This window comes from Bubalus bubalis, chromosome 6 (assembly GCF_019923935.1).
Source record: "Bubalus bubalis isolate 160015118507 breed Murrah chromosome 6, NDDB_SH_1, whole genome shotgun sequence".
Classification (NCBI taxonomy): Eukaryota; Metazoa; Chordata; class Mammalia; order Artiodactyla; family Bovidae; genus Bubalus; species Bubalus bubalis.
This window is the reverse complement of record NC_059162.1, coordinates 6,686,645-6,712,412: the sequence shown is the minus strand read 5'-3', so window position 1 is coordinate 6,712,412 and position 25,768 is coordinate 6,686,645. Positions and strand designations below refer to the sequence as shown.

Here is a 25,768-nt window from a genome sequence, read left to right as displayed (position 1 = left end):
ATCACTTCACATAGAGCATTAAAAAAAAAAACCTCTCAACAGGATAGCGTCTATTTTTCCCTTTAAGTCTTTATGCTGTTATTGTCATGCATTTTAATTTTGTACATGTCCTAAACACAATGTTATTATTTTTGTTTAAATAGCCCATTACCTCTTAAAGAGATATAAATAACATTAAAAATCATCTTATTTACCATGTGATTGCCATTTTGAATGGGATATTTGCTGTCATCTTTATCTTTGGTCCTCTGATCGTCAAGTATCCTTTTCCCCTAGATGTTTTTAAAATTTTCTCTTTATCACCTGTTCTAAGCAACTGGATTATGATATGCTGTAGCATAGTTTTCTTCATTATTTTTATGCTTCAGATTATTTTCTTGAGTTTATAATTTTCATCAAACTGAAACAATTTTACACCATTTTTATTCAGATAATTTTCTATTTTCCTCCTTCCTCTTCTTCACAGAATCCATTTACATGTATATCTAGATATTTGAAACTGCTCCACATCTTACTGATGTTCTGCTTTTTGATTATTGCTTGATTCAGAGAAGGCAATAGCACCCCACTCCAGTACTCTTGCCTGGAAAATCCCATGGACGGAGGAGCCTGGTGGGCTGCAATCCATGGGGTCGCTAAGAGTCAGACACGACTTCCCTTTCACTTTTCACTTTCATGCATTGGAGAAGGAAATGGCAAACCACTCCAGTGTTCTTGCCTGGAGAATCCCAGGGATAGGGGAGCCTGGTGGGCTGCCATCTCTGGGGTCACACAGAGCCGGACATGACTGAAGCAACTTAGCAGCAGCAGCAGCAGCAGCATTGCTTGATTCTCTATTCTTTCATTGTTTCATTTTGAAGAGTTTCTACTGTTGTCTTTATGTGTATTATTTTCTTTCCAATATGTGATTTGCTTTTAATTCCATACAATGTATTTTAGCTCACATATCACGTTTTATCTCTGGAAATTTGATTTACCACTTTTCTATATCCTCTATAGCTTTCCTTATATTTTGAACCTATGAAACACAGTTATGACTATTTTGGTGTTTTTCTTTTCTGATTCTAACTTCTATATTAATTATGAATCTGTTTCAATGGATTGATTTTTATTTTATTATAGGTACTATTTCTCTGCTCCTCTTACAGCCCAATTTTTTTTAATTGAATGGGACATATCTATACTAAAAAATTATTCATTGTTTATCTGAAATTTAAATTTAGCTAAGGATCCTCTATTTTACTGCAATTTGCGTCTTGAGACCTCTAGTCCTCTTGACCTCTCCAGACTCTTTTCTTTGTCTTCTGAGCTCAGGAAATCCTCCAGCCGCTGCCTGAGTTTTCACTCCCTCTGCTACAGCCTGGATGCTCTCATGCAAGTAAGCTGTTACCATTGTGGAGCTCATACTCTGTTTCCTTTCTCTCAGGGATTGCTGCCCTTTGTTGTCTGATTTTCATTATGTTGAAACTCAATTTTTCATATACTATTCCTATTTTTTGGTTGTTTTACCCAGGAGAATAAATCTGGTCTTTGTTAGTCTATCTTGGCTGAAGGAGGAAGTCCATCTCTAGAGATTATTATTCTTAGCCAGAGGCAAAAACATGCTGCTGATGGGGCCAAAGCCGTGTGTTCAGTACCTTTATAGGAGAGTTTTAAAACTTTTTAAAACTCTGCTCCATAGTTTTATGAAATCAGCTATCTAAGGAAAAAAAATGCTATGGGTCATAAAAGGTACATAGTAATTATGAGGATGTGGACTTACCGCTGTTGGGAAACTGATTAGAAATGCATGTCTGCTAATAAGGAAATGGGGATGGGCCATGGAGTTATTACCAAGTGAAAGGATAAATCAGCACATCACAGGATTGTCAGAATTTGGACCAAAAGATAGGGTTGACTGAGGGTCAATGATTGGAAAACTGAACGCTAATAAGTTTGGAGGCCAGTCCAGGAAGAAAAGGCTGAGAGAGTCAGAGTGGTCAAACCGGGGTTGTAGGGGACTTAGTCCCTCTTTCCTGTCCAATAATCAACTGCATTCTGGCTGGGGGGTCTCTGAAAATAAATTAACAGCATCTCCTCTCTTTTCTCTTTGGTTCCTCTTGGTTCAGCTGTATGCCGCTACCCTCTGGGCATGTCAGGAGGCCACATTCCCGACGAGGACATCACAGCCTCTAGTCAGTGGTCAGAGTCCACCGCTGCCAGATATGGAAGGTAAGAATGGGCACCGCCTTGAAAAACCTGAGTTCTGGGTTGGACAGATGGCTCCCTTGGGGCTTCCCAGATGGCCCAGTGATAAAGAACCTGCCTGCCAATGCAGGCAATGCAGCTTCGATCCCTGCATTAGGAAGATCCCCTGGAGTAGGAAATGGTGCCCCACTCCAGTATTCTTGCATGGAGAATTCCATGGACCACTTGGCAGTCTGCAGTCTATGGGGTTGCAAAGAGTCAGACACTTCTGAGGGACTGAGCATGCCATGCATGGGTTGGACAGAATAACTGGCTCAAGGGGCTAACAGAGAAGGATGATACTTGGTGGGAGCTGGTGGGAATGGGGAAGACACCATGTGCTAGTCTAGCAACCTCACCCCTAGAGCCTCACCACCCATTGCAGGTTGGTTTATTGACATGTAGTACACTTGCTGTAGCCACTTTCTCACCATGAAGTACTGCAAGAAGTGGACTACAGTGGTACCTATGGGAAAGTGCAGATTAGGTAGGGCACTGGGAGTTGGGAGCCCTGATCCTCTTTTTGGTGAGTATCTGTGAAACATCACTCATAGGAGAAGACATCAAGGACTCAATGAGACATTGAGGTATCCAACAAATTCTTCCTTCCTCTCAAGGATACCTTACACTGAAGGGCCATCCTCATCCATAAACAAAATATGGTAGGTTTCTTCTGGTCTAATCTCAGGGGTCCTTTAAAGCAATAAACACCTTTGTCAAAAACTATTTAACTTGTTAAGAAATGACCTTCTTCTTGGAATCTAGTTCTTTTTGTGTAAAGTATTGATCTCTGTTAAAATGGAAGCATCCATTTTAAGCCTTACTATAAACATCCCTATAAACCTTCTCCATGATTTCTGTCTTGATGTGTGAAAGATTAGAGTGATGTCTGGTGGGGCTGGAAGGGAGTGGCCATGAGTAGGTATCATCTGTGAGAGGAGACACATTCCTGAGAAGAGGGGAAGGGGGAAGAGGGTCCCAAAATAAGCTTTACAATGATTTCACAATTTTGCTTGCTGGTTGGTCATCCTGGAGGTCATAAAATGAAACCAGATTATTTACTTTTCCCTGACATGCCCTTACTCCTCACTCTTACCATAGGTTTTCATGGCTTTTTGCTGAGCTGCCACGCTCACCCTGCTGGTTGAAATTCCACTGCATTGCACAACCCACACTGCAGATCTGATGATTCCTCCCTCCCCACTCCTATAACTTGATATCCAGGCAAGGAGTGGCTAGCTTTGTTATAAGGAATAGAGGGTAGGGAGGGTTTCATTGCATGGGACCTCCCCTGAGACCTCTAAACAAGGGTGGGAAGTAAAGGCTACATGTTATCTGAAGGTCTCCATCTCCCTGGTGGTGACTGTCTTTCTGGGTTTCATGGTGCCTCAGGGAGAGGGAACTGGCCACAAGTGGGTATGGTGGTGACAGTCAGACTGGTGGGGAGAGCCCAAAAAGTCCGTCTGGACTGGACTCCCAGCCTGCTCTCTCCCTTCAGACTGGCAGCTGCTTGCTGGGGACTGGTAAATAACTGTGGTTTCATGGTTCCTTCCTCTTCCCCTAACCCTCATCCATCAAGGCTGGACTCGGAAGAAGGGGACGGAGCCTGGTGTCCCGAGATTCCAGTGGAACCTGATGACCTGAAGGAGTTTCTGCAGATTGACTTGCACACCCTGCACTTTATCACTCTGGTGGGGACCCAGGGACGCCATGCAGGGGGCCATGGCATTGAGTTTGCCCCCATGTACAAGATCAACTACAGTCGAGATGGCACTCGCTGGATCTCTTGGCGGAACCGGCATGGGAAACAGGTAAGAAGAAGAGACATCTAAACCCTGGGATGTCTGGGACTGTATTTTGACTTAGGCTAGAAGAGGAAGCACACAGATTGTCTATGCAGGTATATGTGTCCACAGACCTGCCATGCCCTTGGGAATGTGTGACCCAAGATGAAGAGGATAGGATGGGGGCACAGACAGGGATATCAAGGCTGCTGAGAGAGCTGTGAATGAATACATTCTGCTCCTTGTATTAAAAAGAAAGGTTCCATCAAAGAGATAATGACTTGGGGAATGAAGAAGAGTCAGCATAACTTCATTGCAACTCCTCACTCTTTCTCTTCCTTCTTCTCAGGTGCTGGATGGAAATAGTAACCCCTATGACATTTTCCTAAAGGATTTGGAGCCACCCATTGTGGCCAGATTTGTCCGCTTTATCCCAGTAACTGATCACTCCATGAATGTGTGCATGAGGGTGGAGCTTTACGGATGTGTCTGGCTGGGTAGGTGTCTAAAGAGAGAGAGCTTATAAACTTTATTAAAAACATCAACCCCTGGTCAATAAAGGCAATCAAATCAGAAGGAGGATTTACTTCCACTAAGAATTTCTCTGGAATTACTAATCATCCTGGTTAGAGTAAAGAAAGGAATATTATTCATCCGCCCAGGGTGTGGTGCCCCACACCAAGTTACTTTGCTGACTGTTGCTGCAGAGGATTGCTCCCCAGGATTGCTCCTTGTGTGCCCAGATTGAATCCCAGGTGGACACACTGCTCAAAATAGTACTCTTGAAGCCTCAGATAGTTCCCTGGGATAGCTGGTCTAAGCAGCAGGTACATCTCCTTCCCAAAGGCACTGACATATCCGTGTTTCCTTTGGCAGATGGCTTGGTGTCCTACAGTGCTCCAGCTGGACAGCAGTTTGTACTGCCGGGAGGCTCCATCATTTATCTCAATGATTCTGTCTATGATGGAGCTGTTGGGTACAGGTAAATCCTGGGAGACGTTAATCATCAGACTAGGCAAATGACCACCAGAAGAGAATAATACTTTATCATGGCCTGGGAACAACACTCAATGAATCAATCAACTAGCTAGTATTTATTTGGCACTTATACTAGGCATCGTGAGATAAATTTAGATAAAGTAAAATCAATTCAGTTCAGTTCAGTCACTCAGTCATATCCGACTCTTTGTGACCCCACGGACTGAAGCATGTCAGGCTACCCTGTCCATCACCGACTCTCGGAGCTTGCTCAAATTCATGTCCATCGAGTTGGTGATGCCATCCAACCATCTCATCCTGTGTCATTCCCTTCTCCTCCTGCCTTCAATCTTTCCCAGCATCATGGTCTTTTCCAATAAGTCAGTTCTTCACATAAGGTGGCCAAAGTACTGGAGTTTCAGCTTCAGCATTAGTCCTTCCAGTGAATATTCAGGACTGATTTCCTTTAGGATGGACTAGTTGGATCTCCTTGCAGTCCAAGGGACTCTCAAGAGTCTTCTCCAACACTACAGTTCAAAAGCATCAATTCTTTGGTGCTCAGCTTTCTTTATGGTCCAACTCTCACATGCATACATGACTACTGGAAAAACCATAGCTTTGACTATATGGACGTTTGTCAGTAAAGTAATATATCTGCTTTTTAATATGCTGTCTAGGTTGATCATAGCTTTTCTTCCAAGGAGCAAGCATCTTTTAATTTCATGGATACAGTCACCATCTGCAGTGATTTTGGAGCCCAAGAAAATAAAGTCTGTCACTGTTTCCATTGTTTCCCCATCTAGTTGCCATTAAGTGATGGGACTGAATGCCATGATCTTCATTTTTTGAATGTTGAGTTTTAAGACAGCTTTTTCACTCTCCTCTTTCATTTTCATCAAGAGGCTCTTTAGTTCTTTGCTTTCTGCCATAAGGATGGTGTCATCTGCATATCTGAAGTTATTGATATTTCTCCCAGCAATCTTGATTACAGCTTGTGCTTCATCCAGTCCAGCAGTTCTCATGATGTACTCTGCATCTAAGTTAAATAAGCAGGGTGACAATACACAGCCTTGATGTTCTCTTTTCCTGATTTGGAACTAGTCTGTTGTTCCATGTTCTAACCATTGTTTCTTGACCTGCATACAGATTTCTCAGGAGGCAGATCAGGTGGTCTGGTATTCCCATCTCTTTAAGAATTTTCCACAGTTTGTTGTGATCCACACAGTCAAAGGCTTTGGTGTAGTTAATAAAGCAGAAGTAGATGTTTTTCTGGAACTCTCTTGCTTTTTTGATGATCCAACAGATATAATGGATGTGGCCTTTATTTGGAAGGAACTGAGAGCCTAGTTTGGGAAGACAAAGTGAAAGTGAAAGTGTTATTCGCTCAGTCGGGCCCAACTCTTTGCGACCCCGTGGACTGTTGCCTGCCAGGCTCCTCTGTCCATGGGATTTTCCAGCAAGAATAATGAAGTGGATTGCCATTTCCTTCTCCAGGGGATCTTCAACAAGACAAAACAATCACAAGGAAAACAGTAAATTATACAAAAAAGGGCTAAACGTTGTAGTATGATAAGGTAGCCATGTTTTTGACCCTCAAAACGGGACATGAGGTCTAACATAAATAATAGCCTACTTATGGAGACAAAGGGCCAGAAGAACTAAAGCTACAATGAATTGGACTTATAAAGAAGCTCAGAAAGAATGAATTCCATACATGTAAATGCTTTAGAAATTGTGAAAAGAAGGAGACTGTTAAGACTTACAATAGACAAGGAAAGTTTCTAGGATGAGACGATAGTTGGCAAAAAAGAGATTGGTAGAGGGAGCATGCGGGGAGCCGGTGGGAGGACCTCCACCCGTGGCAAAGGTCATGAGGAAGGAGGCTCGACATACGCAAAGGCAGGATCGAGCCCCAGGAGTCCCCCTGGAAATTCTCAAGCATCTACCCCCATATCCAGAGCCTGCCTACTTTACTACTTTGTGCTCTCGCCTACACCTCTGACTTTACGGGGGGCTGTCCCCCACCACCTCTTTTGGAGAAGGAGTCAACTTAGAGCTCCAGTTAATAATAATTCCTGGGCGTGATAGGAGTGTTTCAACCTACAAACTCCTCTGAAGGTTCTCTAGCCTGCCTGACAGGCTTGTCCGGCCACATGTGATTCCTCACGGCCTCCCAACCGTGAGAGGCACGAGATGCTTTAAACCTTCTAAAAACAGGTGCCTTAGAAAAGTTAGAAAACTATTAGTATAAGTATAGTGGGCTGATTAGAAACTGTATTGGTGAAGGGTTTTTCATTTGTTGAGCCAATGTTTGTTGCTAAGTCTCCACATCTCCTGCCCTTACACACATTAATGAATATATAGAAGAAATAAGTATTAACCTTTGATATTAATCACGTTAGACCTTAGGCTAAGTAAATTCTTTCTTTAATTAAAACCCACTACACCCTCACCCTATAGGAATGTGACTTTATCTGGTACCTTTGGAAGGTGGAGTCTTTTTTAAGAATAATCACCCCTGGAGAAATAAGTGTCCTGGTTGACTGACCGCTGTCACAAGGAGAGGGTCATAAACTGTCAGCAGGCCCCCTGCCCAGAAGATGATGTAACACCCCTAAGACCTCTGTATACATTTGTATGAAGCACCTGACTTTGATAAAAGTCAGGACTGCTGACCCTGAGTGACTTTTGCATAACATCTCAGTGTATAAAAGTAGACCATGGAAAATAAAGAATTTGGATCAGTTTCTCGAAATACTGGTCTCCCCATGTCGCTCTCTCTCTCAAACTCTGGCTGAATCTCCATGGGGAGTGTGGAACCCACCAAGCTTACTAATTATGCCTGGGCTTCTAAGATCCGACCAGGGAGGCCTCAGGGTCTCCTCTCCTTCGGGAGAACGGAAGGACGCCTGCGGCCTACGTAAGTGGTGCAAGCTTCTTGTCTTGAAGTTTTATTGGTCTCCCGCGTAAACCAAGCTACTCAGCCTCTTTTCTCCACTGAATTTTCCTACTGAGCTATCCTCATTCTATTACTCTTTACATCTCTAATTAATATCTAATTGAAGCTATTGTATCCTGATCCTCGCCGCTGCCGTCCCTGCTTCGAACTCCCTGGATCAGCCGGGGCTGGACCTCGGCAGGTGGCGCCCGAACAGAGGAAAGGAATCAGGGATGAGTCCAGAATGACCTGACTACGGCAGAAGCTAGAACTGGGAACAGCAGAAGGACTGATGGATACTTGAAGTGAACCAAAGGAGGGCCATGGTAGAGGAATATGTTCAGATACAGGAAGACTTTAGGGCTGGTTAAGAGATGTTCCCACCTACCCTGATTCATTCCAAGTCTTGCCATCCTTCTTCCCCAGATCAGTAGTTTTCTCTCTGAAGTTGATCTTTGTCTGCACAGGTTGAGCTTGGCAGAGAGGTCTCAATTATAGTGGAGCCCACACTGCATAATGGAGGTTGTGGGTGGTTGAGAGAGAGAGAAATTAGTGAGTCTCAGGAAGAGGACTGTGGAGTTATAGCACTTCCATTGTGTTGCTGCTGCTGCTGCTGCTAAGTCGCTTCAGTGGTGTCCGACTCTGTGTGCTGTGAAGAATAAACTACTGCCTTCAGCTTCCTGATCCCTATCTGAAGACCTGACTCATCAGGATTTCTATTGCGAATCACTTCCTTTCCATCTACTTAGTCATTGTTCTTCCCCCTTTACATAACTTGGTCTTGGCATCATTTCACTTAGCCACACCCAACTGCCATAAATCAAGGTTCAGAGGAAAGCAGAGATCAATTGAATTCAGTTTAGTTTAGTAAATCTTTACTAATCAACTGTTACTACATGCAAGGAATTTGGTAGGGATTCAAATATAGTAAAGTCATTGATCCTACCTTTAAGTAGTTCACACTTTATTAGCAATCTGTATGTCTTCTTTGGAGAAATATCTGTTTAGGTGTTCTGCCTATTTTTTTAATTTGGTTGCTTTTCCATAAGCCTACTCTCTATGTCTGTTTCTCCATTGCTGCCCTGTAAATAAATTCTTCAGTAACATTTTTCTAGATTCCATATATATGCATTAGAATACGATATTTATCTTTGTCTTTTGGACTTACTTCACTCTGTATAATAGGTTCTAGGTTCATCCACCTCATTAAGACTGACTCAAATGTGTTCCTTTTTATGTCTGAGTAATATTCCATTGTGTACCACACCTTCTTTATCCATTCATCTGTTGATAGACATCTAGGTTGCTTCCTTGTTCTGCTGTTACTGCTAAGTCGCTTCAGTTGTGTCCGACTCTGTGAGACCCCACAGACGGCAGCCCACTAGGCTCCTCTGTCCCTGGGATTCTCCAGGCAAGAATACTGGAGTGGGTTGCCATTTCCTTCTCCAGTGCATCAAAGTGAAAAATGAAAGTGGAATCACTCAGTCGTGCCCGACTCTTAGTGACCCCATGGACTGCAGCCTACCAGGCTCCTCCGTCCGTGGGATTTTCCAGTCAAGAGTTCTGGAGTGGGTTGCCATTGCCTTCTCCAGACTGGGTTGCCATTGCCTTCTCCGGCTTCCTTGTTCTAGCTATTGTAAATAGTGCTGCAATGAACAATGGGATACATGTGTCTTTTTCAATTTTGGTTTCCTCAGGGTATATGCCTAGGAGTGAGATTGCTGGGTCACATGGTGGTTTTATTCCTAGCTTTTTAAGGAATCTCCGTACTGTTTTCCAGAGTTGCTGTATCAATTTACATTCCCACCAACAGTGCAGGAGCGTTTCCTTTTCTCCACACCCCCTCCAGCATTTATTGTTTGTAGACTTTTTGATGATGGCCATTCTGACCACTGTGAGGTGATATCTCATTGTAGTTTTGATTTGCATTTCTCTAATAATGAACTGAACTGAACTGAATAATAAGTGATGTTGAGCATCTTCTCATGTTTGTCAGCCATATGTATGTCTTCTTTAGAGATATGTCTATTTAGGTCTTTTCCCCACTTTTTGATTGGGTTGTTTGTTTTTCTGGCATTGAGTTGTATGAGCTGCTTGTATATTTTGGAAATTAATCCTTTGCCAGTTGTTTCATTTGCTATTATTTTCTCCCATTCTGAGGGTGGTCTTTTCACCTTGCATATAGTTTCCTTTGCTATGCAAAAGCTTTTAAGTTTAATCAGGTCCCACTTGTTCACTTTTGTTTTTATTTCTGTTACTCTAGGGGTGGATCATAGAGGATCTTGCTTTGATTTATGTCATCGAGTGTTCTGCCTGTTTTCTTCTATGGGTTTTATAGTTTCTGGTCTTACATTTAGGTCTTTAATCCATTTTGAGTTTATCTTTGTGTATGGTGTTAGGAGGTGTTCTAGTTTCATTCTTTTACACGTATCTGTCCAGTTTTCCCAACACCATTTATTGAAGAGGCTGTCTTTGCCCCATTGTATATTCTTGCCTCCTTAGTCAAAAAATAAGGTACCCGTAGGTGCATGGGTTTATTTCTGGGCTTCATATCTTGTTCCATTGGTTTATATTTCTGTTTTTGTGCCAGTTCCATACTGTCTTGATGACTGTAGCTTTGTAGTATAATATGAAGTCAGGAAGGTTGATTTCTCCAGCTCCATTCTTCTTTCTCAAGACTGCTTTGGCTATTTGGGGTCTTCTGTATTTCCATATGAATTGTGAAATTTTTTGTTCTAGTTCTGTGAAAAATGCCATTGGTAATCTGATAGGGATCACACTGAATCTGTAGGTCACATTTGGTAGTATAGTCATTTTTCACAATGTTGATTCTTCTTACTCGAGAACATGGAATATCTCTCCATCTGTTTATGTCATCTTTGATTTCTTTCATTAGTGTCTTATAATTTTCTGTGTCCAGTTCTTTTGTCTCCTTAGGTAAGTTTATTCCTAGATATTTTATTCTTTTTGTTGCAATGGTGAATGGGATTGATTCCTTAATTTATCTTTCTGATTTCATTGTTAGTATATAGAAATGCAAGTTATTTCTGTGTATTGATTTTGTATCCTGCAACTTTGCTAATTTCACTGATTAGCTCTAGTAATTTTCTAATACTATCTTTAGGGTTTTTTAGGTACAGTATCATGTCATCTGCAAACAATGAGAGCTTTACTTCTTTTCCAATCTGGATTCTTTTTATTTCTTTTTCTTCTCTGATTGCTGTAGCTAGGATTTTCAGAACTATGTTGAATAATGGTGATGAATGTGGACACACTTGTCTTGTTCCTGATCTTAGGGGAACACTTTCAGTTTTTCACCATTGAGAAAAATGTTTGCTGTAGACTTACCATATATGGCCTTTACTATGTTGAGGTAGGTTCCTTCTATGCCCATTTTTTTGAAGAGTTTTAATCATAAATGAGTGCTGAATTTTGACAAAGGCTTTTTCTGCATCTATTGAGACTGTCATATGATTTTTATCTTTCAATTTGTTAACATGGTGTATCACATTGATTGATATTCACATATTGAAGAATCCTTGCATTCCTGGAATAAATCCAACTTGATCAAGGTGTATGTGCTTTTTGATGTGTTGCTGAATTCTGTTTGCTAAAATTTTGTTGAGGATTTTTTCATCTATGTTCAGCAGTGATATTGGCCTGTAGTTTTCTTTTTTTGTATTGTCTTTGTCTGGTTTTGGTATCAGGGTGATGGTGGCCTCATAGACTGAGTTTGGGAGTGTTCCTTCCTCTGCAGTTTTTTGAAATAGTTTTAGAAGGATAGGCATTAGCTCTTGATAGAATTATCCTGTGAAGCCATCTGGTCCTGGGCTTTTGTTTTTAGGGAGATTTTTGATCATAGCTTCAATTTCAGTGCTTGTAATTGGGTTGTTCATAATTTCTATTTCTTCCTGGTTCAGTCTTGGAAGATTGAAGCTTTCTAAGAATCCGTCTGTTTCTTCCAGGTTATCCATTTCATTGCTATATAGCTGTTTATAGTAGTCTCTTACAATCCTTTGTATCTTTGCATTGTCTGTTGTAAGCTCTCCTTTTTCATTTATAATTTTGTTGAATTTATTCTTCTTTCATTTTTTCTTAATGAGCCTGGCTGAAGGTTTGTCAATTTTTTTTATCTTCTCCAAGAACCAACTTTTAGTTTTACTAATCTTTACTGTTGTTTCTTTCATTTTTTTCCGATTATTTCTGCTCTGATCTTTATGACTTTTTTCCTTCTAATTTTGGGTTTTTTTTGTTCTTCTTTTCCCAGTTGTTTTAGGTGTAAAGTTAGGTTGTCTATTTGATGTTTTTCTTCTTTCTTGAGGTAGGATTGTATTGCTATAAACTTCCTTTTTAGAACTGCTTTTGCTGCATCCCATAGATTTTGAGTTATTGTGTTTTCATTGTCATTTGTTTCTAGAAATTTTTTATTTCTCTTTTGATTTCTTCAGTAACCTGTTGGTTATTTAGAAATGTATTGTTTAATCTCCATTTGATTTTATTTTTTACAGTTTTTTCTTGTAATTGATATCTAGTGCCGAGGTCCAGCCCCGGATGATCCAGAAGAGTTCGAAGCGGGGATGGCGGCGGCGAGGATCAGGATACAATAGCTTCAATTAGATATTAATTAGAGATGTAAAGAGTAGTAGAATGAGGATAGCTCAGTAGGAAAATTCAGTGGAGAAAAGAGGCTGAGTAGCTTGGTTTACGCGGGAGACCAATAAAACTTCAAGACAAGAAGTTTGCACCACTTACGTAGGCCGCAGGCATCCTTCCGTTCTCTCGAAGGAGAGGAGACCCTGAGGCCTCTCCGGTCGGATCTTAGAAGCCCAGGCATAATTAGCAAGCATGGCAGGTTCCGCACTCCAGATGGAGACTCAGCCAGAGTTTGAGAGAGAGAGCGACATGGGGAGACCAGTATTTCAAGAAACTGATCCCAATTCTTTATTTTCCATGGTCTACTTTTATACACTGAGATGTTATGCAAAAGTCACGCAGGGTCAGCAGTCCTGACTTTTATCAAAGTCAGGTGCTTCATACAAATGTATACAGAGGTCTTAGGGGTGTTACATTATCTTCTGGCCAGGGGGTCCTGCTGACAATTTATGACCCTCTCCTTGTGACAGCGGTCAGTCAACCAGGACACTTATTTCTCTAGGGGTGATTATTCTTAAAAAAGACTCCACCTTCCGAAGGTACTAGATAAAGTTACATTCCTATAGGGTGAGGGTGTAGTGGGTTTTAATTAAGGAAAGAATTTACTTAGCCTAAGGTCTAACGTGATTAATATCAAAGGTTAATACTTATTTTTTCTATATATTCATTAATGTGTGTAAGGGCAGGAGATGTGGAGACTTAGCAACAAACATTGGCTCAACAAATGAAAAACCCTTCACCAATACAATTTCTAATCAGCCCATTATACTTATACTAATAGTTTTCTAATTTCTCTAAAGAACCTGTTTTTAGAAGGTTTAAAGCATCTCATGCCTCTCACGGTTGGGAGGCTGTGAGCAATCACAGGTGGCCGGACAAGCCTGTCAGGCAGGCTAGAGAATCTTCAGAGGAGTTTGTAGGTTAAAACACTCTTGTCACGCCCAGGAGTTTTTATTAACTGGAGCTCTAAGTTAACTCCTTCTCTGAAAGAGGTGGTGGGGGACAGCCCCCCGTAAAGTCAGACGTGTAGGTGAGAACACAAAGTAGTAAAGTAGGCAGGCTCTGGTTATGGGGGTTGATGCTCGAGAATTTCCAGGGGGACTCCTGAGGCTCAATCCCGCCTTTGCATATGTCGAGCCTCGTTCCTCATGACCTTTGCCATGGGCGGAGGTCCTCCCACCGGCTCCCTGCAATCTAGTCTCAGTGTTGTGGTTGGAGAAGATGCTTGATATGATTTCAAGTCTCTTGAATTTACTGAGGTTTGATGTGTGACCCAAGATGTGGTCTATCCTGGAGAATGTTCCATGTGCCCTTGAAAAGAAGGTGTATTCTTCTGCATTTGGATGGAATGTTCCAAAGATATCAATGAGATCCATCTCATCTAATGTATCATTTAAGACTTGTGTTTCCTTATTAATTTTCTGTTTTGATGATCTGACCAGTGGTGTGAGTGGGGAGTTAAAGTCTCCTACTATTATTGTGTTACTGTCAATGTCTCCTTTTATATCTGTTAGTGTTTGTCTTATGTATTGAGGTGCTCCTATGTTGGGTGCATAGATATTTACAATTGTTATGTCTTCCTCTTGGATTGATCCCTTGATCATTATGTAGTGTCCTTCCTTATCTCTTGTAATCTTCTTTATTTTAAAGTCTATTTTGTCTGATGAGGATTGCTACTCCAGCTTCCTGTTGCTTCCCATTTGCATGCAATATATTTTTCCATCCTCTCACCTTCAGTCTATATGTATCTTTAGGTCTGAAGTGGGTTTCTTGTAGACATATATATGGGTCTTATTTTTGTATCCATTCAGCCAGTCTGTGTCTTTTGGTTGGAGCATTTAATCCATTTACATTTAAAGTAATTATTGATAGATATGTTCCTATTGCCATTTTCTTAATTGTTTGGGGTTGATTTTGTAGATCTTTCCCTTCTCTTCTGTTTCTTGACTATACAAGTCCCTTTAACATTTGTTGTAAAGCTGGTTTGGTGGTACTAAATTCTCTTAACTTTTGATTGTCTGTAAAGCTTTTTATTTCTCCAACAATTTTGAATGAGATCCTTGTTGGGTGCAGTAATCTTGGATGTAGATTTTTCCATCTTTTCATCTTGTTTATGGCTTCCTTTGCTGTGCAAAAGCTTTTTAAGTTTAATTAGATCCCATCTGTTCATTTTTATTTCCACTACTCTAAGAGGGGGGTCATAAGGATCTTGCTGTGATTTATGTCAAAGAATGATCTGCCTATGTTTTCCTCTAAGAGTTTTATAGTTTCTGGTCTTACATGAAAAAGTGCTCAACATCACTTATTATTAGAGAAATGCAAATCAAAACTACAATGAAGTATCACCTCACAACCGTCAGTATGGCCATGATTTTAAAAATCTACAAATGATAAATTGTAGAGAGAATGTGGAGAAAAGGGAGTCAAGGCCAGGAAGAAGAGACAAGGAGGGGGAGTTGTTCTTCTTTATCAACATCACCAATACAATGAGCTGCTGAAGATTTTTTAAAGCTGGAGAAGAACACGATGGGAGCTGTACTTTAGGTAGATTCATTAAGCTATTCAAAGGCTAGATTTGAATAGAAAGAGAGGATAAGAGGGGGATATATTCTAATTCCAAGTTCAGTCACATGAAAAGAGTTAAGGACCCAGGCCAAAATGGTGACTGTGAGAATGGGAATGAGAAAGAGGTACTCACTTAGGGACCACTGGATGTGAGAAAAAGAGTCAGATGAAACATGGTAGTCCAGGTAACTCAAACAATGAAGGTGACGTGTATTCATTCAACAAATATATGCTTATTATATGCCAGGAACTCTCAGTGGAAATGGAAGAGAAGTATAGTTGACAGAAATGGGAAATCTAGGTGAAAGATTTAGTTTAGAAACAGATGATGATGGATTCAGTTTGGGTTATTAATGTAAGGAACTGATAGGACATTCAGATGGAGAAATAAGGCAGATAACTAGAAATATGATTCTGGATGGACCCCAGAGAAAAGGTAAAAAAAAAAGATTGCAGAGATTTAGACATAATCAGCTTCCACCTCATAATTGAGGTCATGAGATATCTAGTTGGGGTGTGGCTGAGTGAGAAGATAACAAAGTTACCTAATTCAAGTTCTCAGGAAATAAACAGTCATAGTAGCAAAAGTTACTTATTTAAATTTTTAAAAATCTAAAAGTAATGTATACTCTTGTAGAAATTCTAACAGTCCTAAAGTATATAAAGTAAACAGGCAAAGTTTCTTTCCTTACTCTTTCCCCATTTGATTAAATTCCAATTAAAGGGAATTGAATTAGCATTTCTTTTAATTGTGTTGCTTTCCTGAAGATTTTCATGGGGATTTATTTTTCTGGGGACAATAGGAAATACATTCATGACAAGTAAACTTATGCTGTCCTAGCCTTTTTGATCTGTAGAGAGAAGAAAAAGAAGGCAAAACCTTGGAAGGGAGAGCCAGGGTTTAGTCCCTGTAGATAAATATTATAATTTGCCAAACATTTTTCAATGAGCAAATATATTTAAAAATATATCTGTAAGCTTGGCACAATCGCTGTAATCTTTTTTTTTTTTTTTTGGTAATTCACAAATTTTACATGGCATTGCTTTGCCTGTAACCTCAAGGATCACACAGAATATTGCTTGAGGGTGACGATCCCAGTCTTTTCATTTGGGAGACTCCTGACATAGCTTCCAGAGCTTGAGGAGAGAGAAACTCCACATGATGTGTTCTCATTCTGTCCCTCCATAAAAGAAGGAATGAGGTCTCTTTATGTTCTTCAAACTTTAAACAGAAGCAGTCAGGCTTCTGGCAATTTCAGCCATTCACAATAGCCTCACACTCAGAAGTGGAAAGGCTGCCAAACTAGAAAAGAAAATGAAATCCAATACCTGAGATACTCATGTGACCCATGCATTTTACTACATGAATCTAGTATTCTACAAATGTAATTAGAGTTAAATTAGTATTTAAATTTGGCAGTGGTTACTTTTTCCCCCTTTAGTTTGATATCAAATTAAGTTGTTGGGGATGTGAAGTAGAAGGCAAGACAGGCTGCTCTGGAATTGATTCATCAAACAATAACAATATACAGTCAAAGTGGAGTCAGAAAAATTTCTAACCAGCTCTGGAACCATTTATTTAGTGATGAGCAAGTGCCACCATCTACTACATTATTCATTCTATGCATTCATTTATTTACTCATCAATGGATGGATTTGTCAAATGCACTTGATAATGTTGAATCATTCTATAAAGACTTATTATGTTAAGTATAAGAACAGGTAAGGATACAATAGATCATAGAAAGCTTTTCATATAAAATGATTTTTAAAAGTGTTTAAAAGCTTTGCTATAATAGAGTTAAGTATCAAATATTTTGTAAAATTCATTTATATGGAATTCTTTGTTCCCCATTGATGTAGGATAAATGAGTCAGTACTGTAAACTATATTGGATTTTTCATAATTCTTCAACCTCCAAGATAATCAACTCTTATAAAACCTGGGGTGGAGAAACTGGATTAAAAACTCTTCTGTGAATATGCGATTAACTCCAAGTTCCTCTCTCCTTTTTCCTTCTCCTTTTTTGGTTTGAGCAGCATGACTGAAGGGCTGGGCCAGTTGACTGATGGGGTGTCTGGCCTGGATGATTTCACGCAGACCCACGAGTACCATGTGTGGCCGGGCTATGACTATGTGGGCTGGAGAAACGAGAGTGCCACCAATGGTTACATCGAGATCATGTTTGAGTTTGACCGCATCAGGAATTTTACTACTATGAAGGTCAGTGGAGTTAGGCATGGAAGCCAAAATCATGATTGAGGGAAAAGGCATGCTGGGAAGAACCTGAGGGTGATGCCAGCAGAACAGGATTCAAATACATATTCTACTGCTAACTAGCTGCAGGCATTTCATGAGTCACTTCATTTCTCGGGTGGTTTCTTCATTTGTAAATAAGGGTGTTGGACTAGGTCACTGTTTTTCAATGTATTTTGTTCCTGTTGTCTCATCAACAGAGTTGACATATTCATTATGCAAATTGGGTGCACCGTCTGGGACCCATGATACTTTAAGCCCACAGAAATAATTTAACGTCTTTTACTGTCAGAATAAAAGAAATGAGCTTTAGGGTCAAAGTTATTCTCATCTTTTTTAACAAACATGGTTGTAAAATATAATTTTAATGTGTTTTTATGAAGGGTAGGGCCCACAAAGGCAGAAGTGACTAGGGCCATGGACATCATTACTTGGCTCTGCCCAGCACTCTTCAGGGAGGTAAGGGTGGTTCACGGTAGCTCTGATGCTCAATGGAAGAAGAAAGGGCTTTATATTTTGAACCAGTCTCCACCCTCTGAGTATTTTCTCTATGCCCACAGCACTGAGAAACCGTGATGAAAGATCCCATACACTTCTATTCCCAGAGTCCTTTGTTTCCTTATCCATGATCACCTATATGTGTATGTGTCTGGTTCTCTTATTAGACCTCAAGCTCCTCCAAGGTGGTGACTCAGCTTTCTGATCTCAGCACCCAAGCACCTGGCAGTTATATATATGCAGGCTCAAAAAATGTTTGCAAATGAACAAATGATATCCTTTGTTGCCTACTTTTGCCATGTATAGTTATAAATATCTCTGCCACCTAGGGTAGAAGGAGGAGGAGATATGATGAACAGCAATAAGACATTGAACATACAATTATATTTTCTCAACTATAAACAGAAACTTGTAGAAGGACTGGGGCCAGGCAGGAGAAATTGCTGTGACTTCTGGCTGGGCCAACATCTGGATTTTAGACCTCAGGCCCAGATTCTGAGATCTCTGTGACTCTTTGCCTAGCCAGAGGAGTTTTATCCAATGAATGAGATTCAAGGCAAGTGAGGTGGTGTGGTTTTAACCCAAGTCTTTTCTAAGCCCTCAAATGTAAGTTATTAGGTTTTTAATTTGTTTTTGCTAAAATGCCATCACCCCAAACTCTGCATTAAAATGCAAGTATTTTACCTCAGGGAGAGTAAAACAATAAAAAGTTAATGTCTTCAATGCAATAGCAGAAGTGATTTTATCAGTTTATTATTACAGAGTAGTTAAGAGTGAGTAGGTAAATTTTATTGAGGACTTGGATGAAAGCTGAAAGATCTGGGAAAAGGACAGCTCTGTGAAGAGTTAAGTGAGACCCTGAGAAGAGCTTAGGGAGGGGACTTAAGGCCTGATTTCCATTTTCTCTGGGGTAGGGCCTTTCAGGAGAGCGCACCCTAGATGTAAGCATCGAGGACATCTCTGTTGGCATGGTGGTACTTAGCGCAAATGGTCATTTTGCCTTTTCAATCCCATGTATGTTTCAGAGAGAAAGGAATAGAAGGGAAGAAAACGTCCATGTGAAGTGTGACCAGATTAGATGTTAAACCTGAATGCTAGATTCTGGGGTAAACAGATGAAAAAGAAATAGTCTCTTTCTTGGGACAGTTTGAGGTTCAGTGGGGGAAGACTCTATTTGCAGAAGGAGGTATGTAGGAACCCTGAAGAAGGGAAACTGTTTTACCATTAAGGCTTCCTAGTAAACAAAAATTTGTTAATTCTTGGCATGAAACTGGAGTCAGAAAGAAAATGCATGTCTATTACATCACTCTCACATGTTAGGATGATAATATCTCCTAACTGGATTAATAACTATTAGTTATATGATAAGAACAGAAAAATATACCTGGTCTGCCAGTGTGTTGCTCATGAATGGTTCTTTGGCAGTTGTAAAACGTGTGCAATTGTGTATAACAAATTGTCCTTCACAAGTTTTTTTGGGGGAGGAGGGAAATTTGCATAGTAGCAAAACTATGTATTCTTCAAAGAAAAATTTATTTGTGTTGTGAATAAGATGTATACCCGATGTGTACCTATGAGCAAGCATATCAATTCATTGTATATCATTGGGACAATTTCTAGTCCCACAAATAATAAAATGTATTTTAAAACCCCCATAAAGCTATAATATTAACTCAATTGACTTTGATCTTCCTGAGTCCCCAGCCACTCCTGTGTAGTTTATCACAGGTCAAAATTATTCAAAAGCATATTCTGCAATAAGAAGGTACCAGAAACTTCTCAAGAGATGACTCAGGGTTGGTCCTCTTAAGGCTAAGAGGCTGAACAGATATCCACCTTGTTTTAACTTTTCTGAAACAAAAAGTAAAAGATGACTTTCAGGTCATCAATGTCTTCTAGAGAGGAGTTTTGCTTCCTAGGCAAAGTACTGCCCATTTCCCTCTCTGCCCTGATTGTAGTTAAAATACAGCATTTAGAAGAAATGTGAATCCACAGAGTGTTTAGAAAATGAAAACATTACATATGTCAAAACAAATGGGATACATATAAAACTACACTGAATAAAATTCATGGTATTGAATATTTTCTTCATTATTAAAAAAGGAAGATATAAAACAAATGAACTAGACACTTAATTCCAACATCAAAGATTAATGTATAAACCAATTAATTAAACCTGGAAAACTATATAAATTATTGTAAACCCAAGAGCTTTTTCTTTGGAAAAATGTAAAATGAAAATAAAAGACAAACAAGGAAAAAAAATTAAGAGATTCTGAAATATATATATATAAATGCATTTTAAAATGTTTTCTATTTATTAAATATTTTTATTTATTTATTTTTAATATAAATTTATTTATTTTAATTGGAGGCTAATTACTTTACAATATTGTATTGGTTTTGCCATACATCAACATGAATCCGCCATGGGTGTTTAAGTCCATTGGGGAATGAAATCCTGTTCTATGTATTTGCATTCCAGGAGGATTCCCAAAACATTTGCAGATTATTGTCTTCCCCACAGACCACTTATCCAACACTCCACAGATTTCAAAACATCTGAAAAATCTATTGAAGCTGTAGATGGCATTTCTTTGATTCTGTTCTTAGCCTTATTCTACTTACTTGTGTTCAATAGACTGGAGCTGTTAATTCATCCCAAAGAAGATATTAACACGTTTTCATCATTAACATATAGAGAAAAATCCAAATGGGAAATCTGAGGTGATTTGCCCCCTTTCCATGTGGTGTGGATATGGAAAGCATGCTGGACTGCAGTCTACGATTCTAGATCCTGTTCTGATGTTGACTGACCCCAGACAGGTCAAACCTCTTGGACCGTCAGCTTCCTCATTAGTATACAGAGAACTGGACTAGAAGATTTTTGAAGTCTCCAGTCACTCTAATATTTCATGATTTTATTCTTTTCACATGTCTTTGGTCTGTTTCATCAGTCATTAAATTCCTATATATTACTTCTTCCTCAGCTAAAAATAAATTCTGAATTAAAAAAAATGAAAGTGCTAGTTGCTCAGTGGTGTCCGACTCTGTGTGACCCCTTGCACTGTGGCCCGCCAGGCTCCTCTGTCCATGGAATTCTCCAGGCAAGAATACTGGAATGGGTTGCCATTTCCTATTCCAGGGGATCTCTGCAACCCAGGGATCAAACCGAGATCTGCATTGCAGGCAAATTCTTTACCGTTTGAGCCACTTAGGTTGTACTGATTACCCAGAAACCAGAGGACGGTATTGAAGGGTTACAATTCAGGGACTAAGAAGACATAAAATTGAAATAACAAATATATTCCAAAAATTACAATGATGCTTTTCCAACCTAAAGTCTTTAAATTCAGGGGAGAGTGACCAGCAAAGCTCCATTTTCTACATAGGACTGAGCCTGAGGTAATGTTACTGAACCACCACCAGAGACTTGACTTAGTTACAAACATGGACACTCTGCTTTTGAGGGATGTTACTCACAGCACGGTGCTACAGGAGAACTGTTGTGGAATCCTTCTTCCTGATGACCCTTAAAAGCCATACAAATACCCTGGTGAGAGAGTCATGGCAGTGGGCAAGAGGGTACAAGCTACCTTCCCAAAGGCTTTCTTTTCTCATCTCAGAAAGTATCTATGATGAAGACTTAATGCATTCATCAGAATGGCTTTACCAAAATGAATTTAATTAAGAGAGATAATTAAGTCTAGCGTCTAGCTGACAAAGGCTAGGGTCTGACAGTGAAAATGAGATTTCTAAAGAGAAAGATGAAATTGTATTGGATAGTGTGTTATTTCAGGGTTCTCATCTAGACTCATTGAAAGGAGTGGATTAACTTTGGAAATGTACCTAGGAGAAAGTAGTTCAGAATAGCTTGATTCTGCTTAGATAGCAACCATGGTTGAGAGGATTGGAGTGGTGAGAGGCACAGTGATAGACCAGCAAGTGTTAAGGGCAAGGAAGGAGCTGAGAGGAGGCTGGTCCAGCCCTTATTTAACAGATGAGGATGCCTCTCCCAGCAGTGTGCAGCAAGATGGTGAGGGGAGCACAATTGTATAAAGGTGACTAGAGTAGCAGCCTAGGTTTTATAAAGTCAGAGCAATGTTCCACTGCCACTGTGAGGTTCCTAGAAGGGAAAAATGCATTACTGAAGAGCATCAATTATTCACCAAGGGTGGTGCTCAGAGAAATTTGACAAGTCTAAGGTCTTACTGGGTGAGGTTGCACTGTATCCCCAGTGCCACCCAGCAGGGTCAAGCTGTCACTCCATGCCTCTTTCTCGGCCAGGTCCACTGCAACAACATGTTTGCTAAGGGTGTGAAGATTTTTAAGGAGGTCCAGTGCTACTTCCGCTCTGAAGCCAATGAATGGGAACCTAATGCCGTCTCCTTCCCGCTGGTGCTGGACGACGTCAACCCCAGTGCTCGCTTCGTCACTGTGCCCCTCCACCACCGCATGGCCAGTGCCATCAAGTGCCAATACCATTTTGCTGACACCTGGATGATGTTCAGTGAGATCACCTTCCAATCAGGTTGGGAGCTTGGATGGCCCTTAGGGAAGTGGGAGCAGGGTGGTGAAGGAGGAAGGCAGTGTCCAGAGCTGCTCATTGGTGGGTCTCTGAGAAGAAAAAGGTTATACAAGTGGCGTCTCATAGGTAGATAGAATCTTTTTCGCCAATAATTTGGTTGTGGAAGGGCAGAGATGAGACTGTGGAAGTGGACAGAATGTTTACTTGTTTTTCACTCATATTTGTCTAAAAAAAAAAAAAGAAATGAGTACAATGTGTTAAAACTTTAATGTAAATCAAACCAGTTAAGGGAAAGCAAACCTAAGCACTATTAAAGTCTTTAAATGAAAATGTCTAAATATACACTAAAGAGAACAATGAACCTCCATCTATCACTTAGCTTTACTAATCGTTGATTTTTTGGTCATCCTTATTTCATTTATTCCTACCTTTTTGCTATAGAGTTTTGAAGCAAATCTGAGATGTTATTTGAATTTCAATAATAAAATTTTAGAATACACCTGAGAAGATAACATTATCTTCATAACAATGTATTATAACAACATTTATTAATAACTAATTCCTTAATGTAATATAATAGCCAACCCACACTCATGTATCCTTGATTGTCTAATAATGTCTTAACAACAACAGCGTGCTTGAATGAATTAGGATCCTACTAATAAGCCCCTCCTGGTGTATTTCCTTAATTACATTGCTAGGTTGTATCTCTTTTAATCTAAAGAATAAATTAAAAAACAATTCCATTCTGGATTAACTGATTGCTTTCCATGGTATCATTTTACTGTAACTTACATCCTCTGTCGTCTTGTTGACTGGAGGTTATATTTACAGGTGAATTTGATTCAAATTCAATATTTGTTTTTGCTAAGGATTTTTCATAGATAGTGTTGTGTACTTTATGTTGAATCTCATCATGGAGATGTTATGTTAGACTCCCTCACTTTTAGTGATGCTAAGATTGATCTTGGGCTCAGGTGGTTTTTCTTTCACATAAAAGTTCCCCACAATCTTTCTCCTTAGACGTCACCCTCCATTGATGACCACTGCTTAAATTATTTCATTAGGAGTTGTTGACTGGTGATTTTCTAATTCTTTTGTTCCTTTTGCATTTATTAGCTGAATTTATTCTGAATATGAGAACTATTCTCCATACGCTTGTTAACCCTGAAATATAGTTCGCATTGCAAGGGCAGGATACGTGATTAATTTTTTCATCAATTTTCAGAGTAATGAGTTAATGCAACCTTTAGCAACTTTCAGTGGTGTTGAATAGACTTTGTTTTGATTTTCATCCTTGTTATGTTTCTTAGTATCATTATGCAGTCATTGGTTTTTATAAATTCAGTGTGTGTTGCAAATAATATTCTTTTTAATACTCAGATTGCCTGCATTTGACCAGAGCACATGCCTTTAAGCTGGCTCTGTCTACTTTGAATTGGATCCTATAAGTTTTTGATAGCTGTTTTACTATTTGAAAGAACAAGATGTCCCAAGCTTATTTTGAGACCATTCCCAGATGTGGAATCACATTTCCTCAATTGATCTTGGTTCCTTTTATTGGGGAATGGTATTTAGAGACCGCAAAGTTGCCAATATGGACTGCATCAAATCATGAAAAGTTAAAAGCCATTTAGGACACTGTCTATATCATCACAGTTTAGATGAGGATTTAAAACCTAGATAACGATTTTTTTTCATAAGATGTTCAAAGTGGTGACCCACAATAAGGTCAGAAGGAGAGAGGTCACTAGACAGTGGATTTGTAATGGACGAAGGAGCGAGACTTTATACTAGGCCTGGAAGAAGAATATAGGCAAAAAAATGACATCAGAGAAGAGGGAAGACTAAAAATAAACCAGAAGATCCCATACTTCCTAATTTGATTTTTAAAAGAAAAAAATTTTAAGATGTTTTGCTAATTAAGATGTATTGATAAGGAAATACAGTACATGTTTAGAAAAAGAGGTTTGGTGCCTCAATACCTTCTGTTTTAAAAATTTAAGCTAAGAGTAAGTGGATTCATTATTTTATAAAGTATTTATTGAGGGAAGAAATTTAAATGTTCAAAATCAGTGTTACTTAACATTGTAAGTGTCAATTAGGAGACAGTGGGTTTCCACCATCCTCAGAGTTTCTGCAGGAGACTTGAAATGTTTGCTTCAGGAATTAATAGAAAGCATATTTTGCTAACTTAATGACCAAAGAATTTTAGAACATCATGAATGATCAGTTTTAAGTCATCTCAAACTTGTATTTCTGCAAGGAAAATGGAACAAGTATGTCAGTGCAATTGTTTCATATTAAATGATCTAAACAGTGGTGTTTGTGGCATAAAATCACAGAAAATGTATTCATACCTTTTTTATATTTTCTTGCTAAGAATACAATTTTGAAAAAATGTTCTCAGTAAGTGATTAAATACGCCCCGTGTAAACTCAAATCAGACCAACATGTTACTTATGTCTGCTGTGTATATTCTCATTAACATTAAAGAAGACACTTTTAGAAGTGTGCCAAAAGGACTTAAAATAGTTGTAGCTATGTAACTATAGTTACATAGTTTTTGACTGCTGAAATATCCTGAACTTTAATGTCATGATACTATTAGTTTTCACTGAAGCCTGAGAATCCAATTCAGAAAAGTACAGGTGGGTGCCAGATACTTTATTTATATCATAATGCTAATAAGAAGAAAAATTAGGTTTTGGGGAGAGACTCTCTTTTGAATGGGAAGTGAGTATTTTAATTCTTCCCCTCTTTATTAGACAAATCAGAGGGAAAAATAAGTTACCAACATCAATCTGTCAAATATACTTTGGGGATCTAGTCTTGGAAGCTTCAGGATCACAGTAAAGAATAATTTAACTCAGTAGTTCCCAACGTTTTTGGCACCAGGGACCAGTTTCGTGGAAGACAATTTTTCCACCGATGGGGTGGAGAGGGGTGGTAGTTTCAGGATAGTTCGAGCACATACATTTATTGTGTGCTTTATTTCTACTGTTATTACATCAACTCCACCTCAGATCATCAGGCGTTAGACCCTGGAGGCTGGGGACCCCTGCTCTAATTTATCTATAAGGACAAAGGCTTAATTTGTAAATTAAAAGTCTAGGACAATGAAACATAATGAAAACTCTTTAGTAAACAAAAGAGTTCAATTAATTTAATTTCCTTGAAGGAAAGATCATCTTTAGCACCATGTCTGTTCCGTGTCTCTAACGCATTATATGCTCTCTATATTTTACTGAACTTGGGTCTCACTTCCTATGCATGCTTTATGATAATGTGTGGTCACAGCCCTCTGATCATTCTTTCTTAAAGGTTTTAATATCATGATAC

General features: G+C 39.4%; 1 protein-coding gene across 4 annotated transcripts in view; it reads left to right on the top strand.

Moving 5' to 3' along the window:
- DDR2 (discoidin domain receptor tyrosine kinase 2) overlaps positions 1-25,768 on the top strand; it is a 186,136-nt gene that overhangs the window by 135,163 nt on the left and 25,205 nt on the right. For all 4 annotated transcript variants that reach the window (XM_025287459.3, XM_025287456.3, XM_044944105.2 and 1 more), the window contains 6 exons: positions 2,109-2,211; positions 3,806-4,037; positions 4,360-4,507; positions 4,887-4,992; positions 17,184-17,367; positions 22,186-22,429. In XM_025287459.3, the coding sequence (XP_025143244.1) occupies positions 2,109-2,211; positions 3,806-4,037; positions 4,360-4,507; positions 4,887-4,992; positions 17,184-17,367; positions 22,186-22,429 (1,017 nt within the window). The remainder of the gene's footprint in view (positions 1-2,108; positions 2,212-3,805; positions 4,038-4,359; positions 4,508-4,886; positions 4,993-17,183; positions 17,368-22,185; positions 22,430-25,768) is intronic.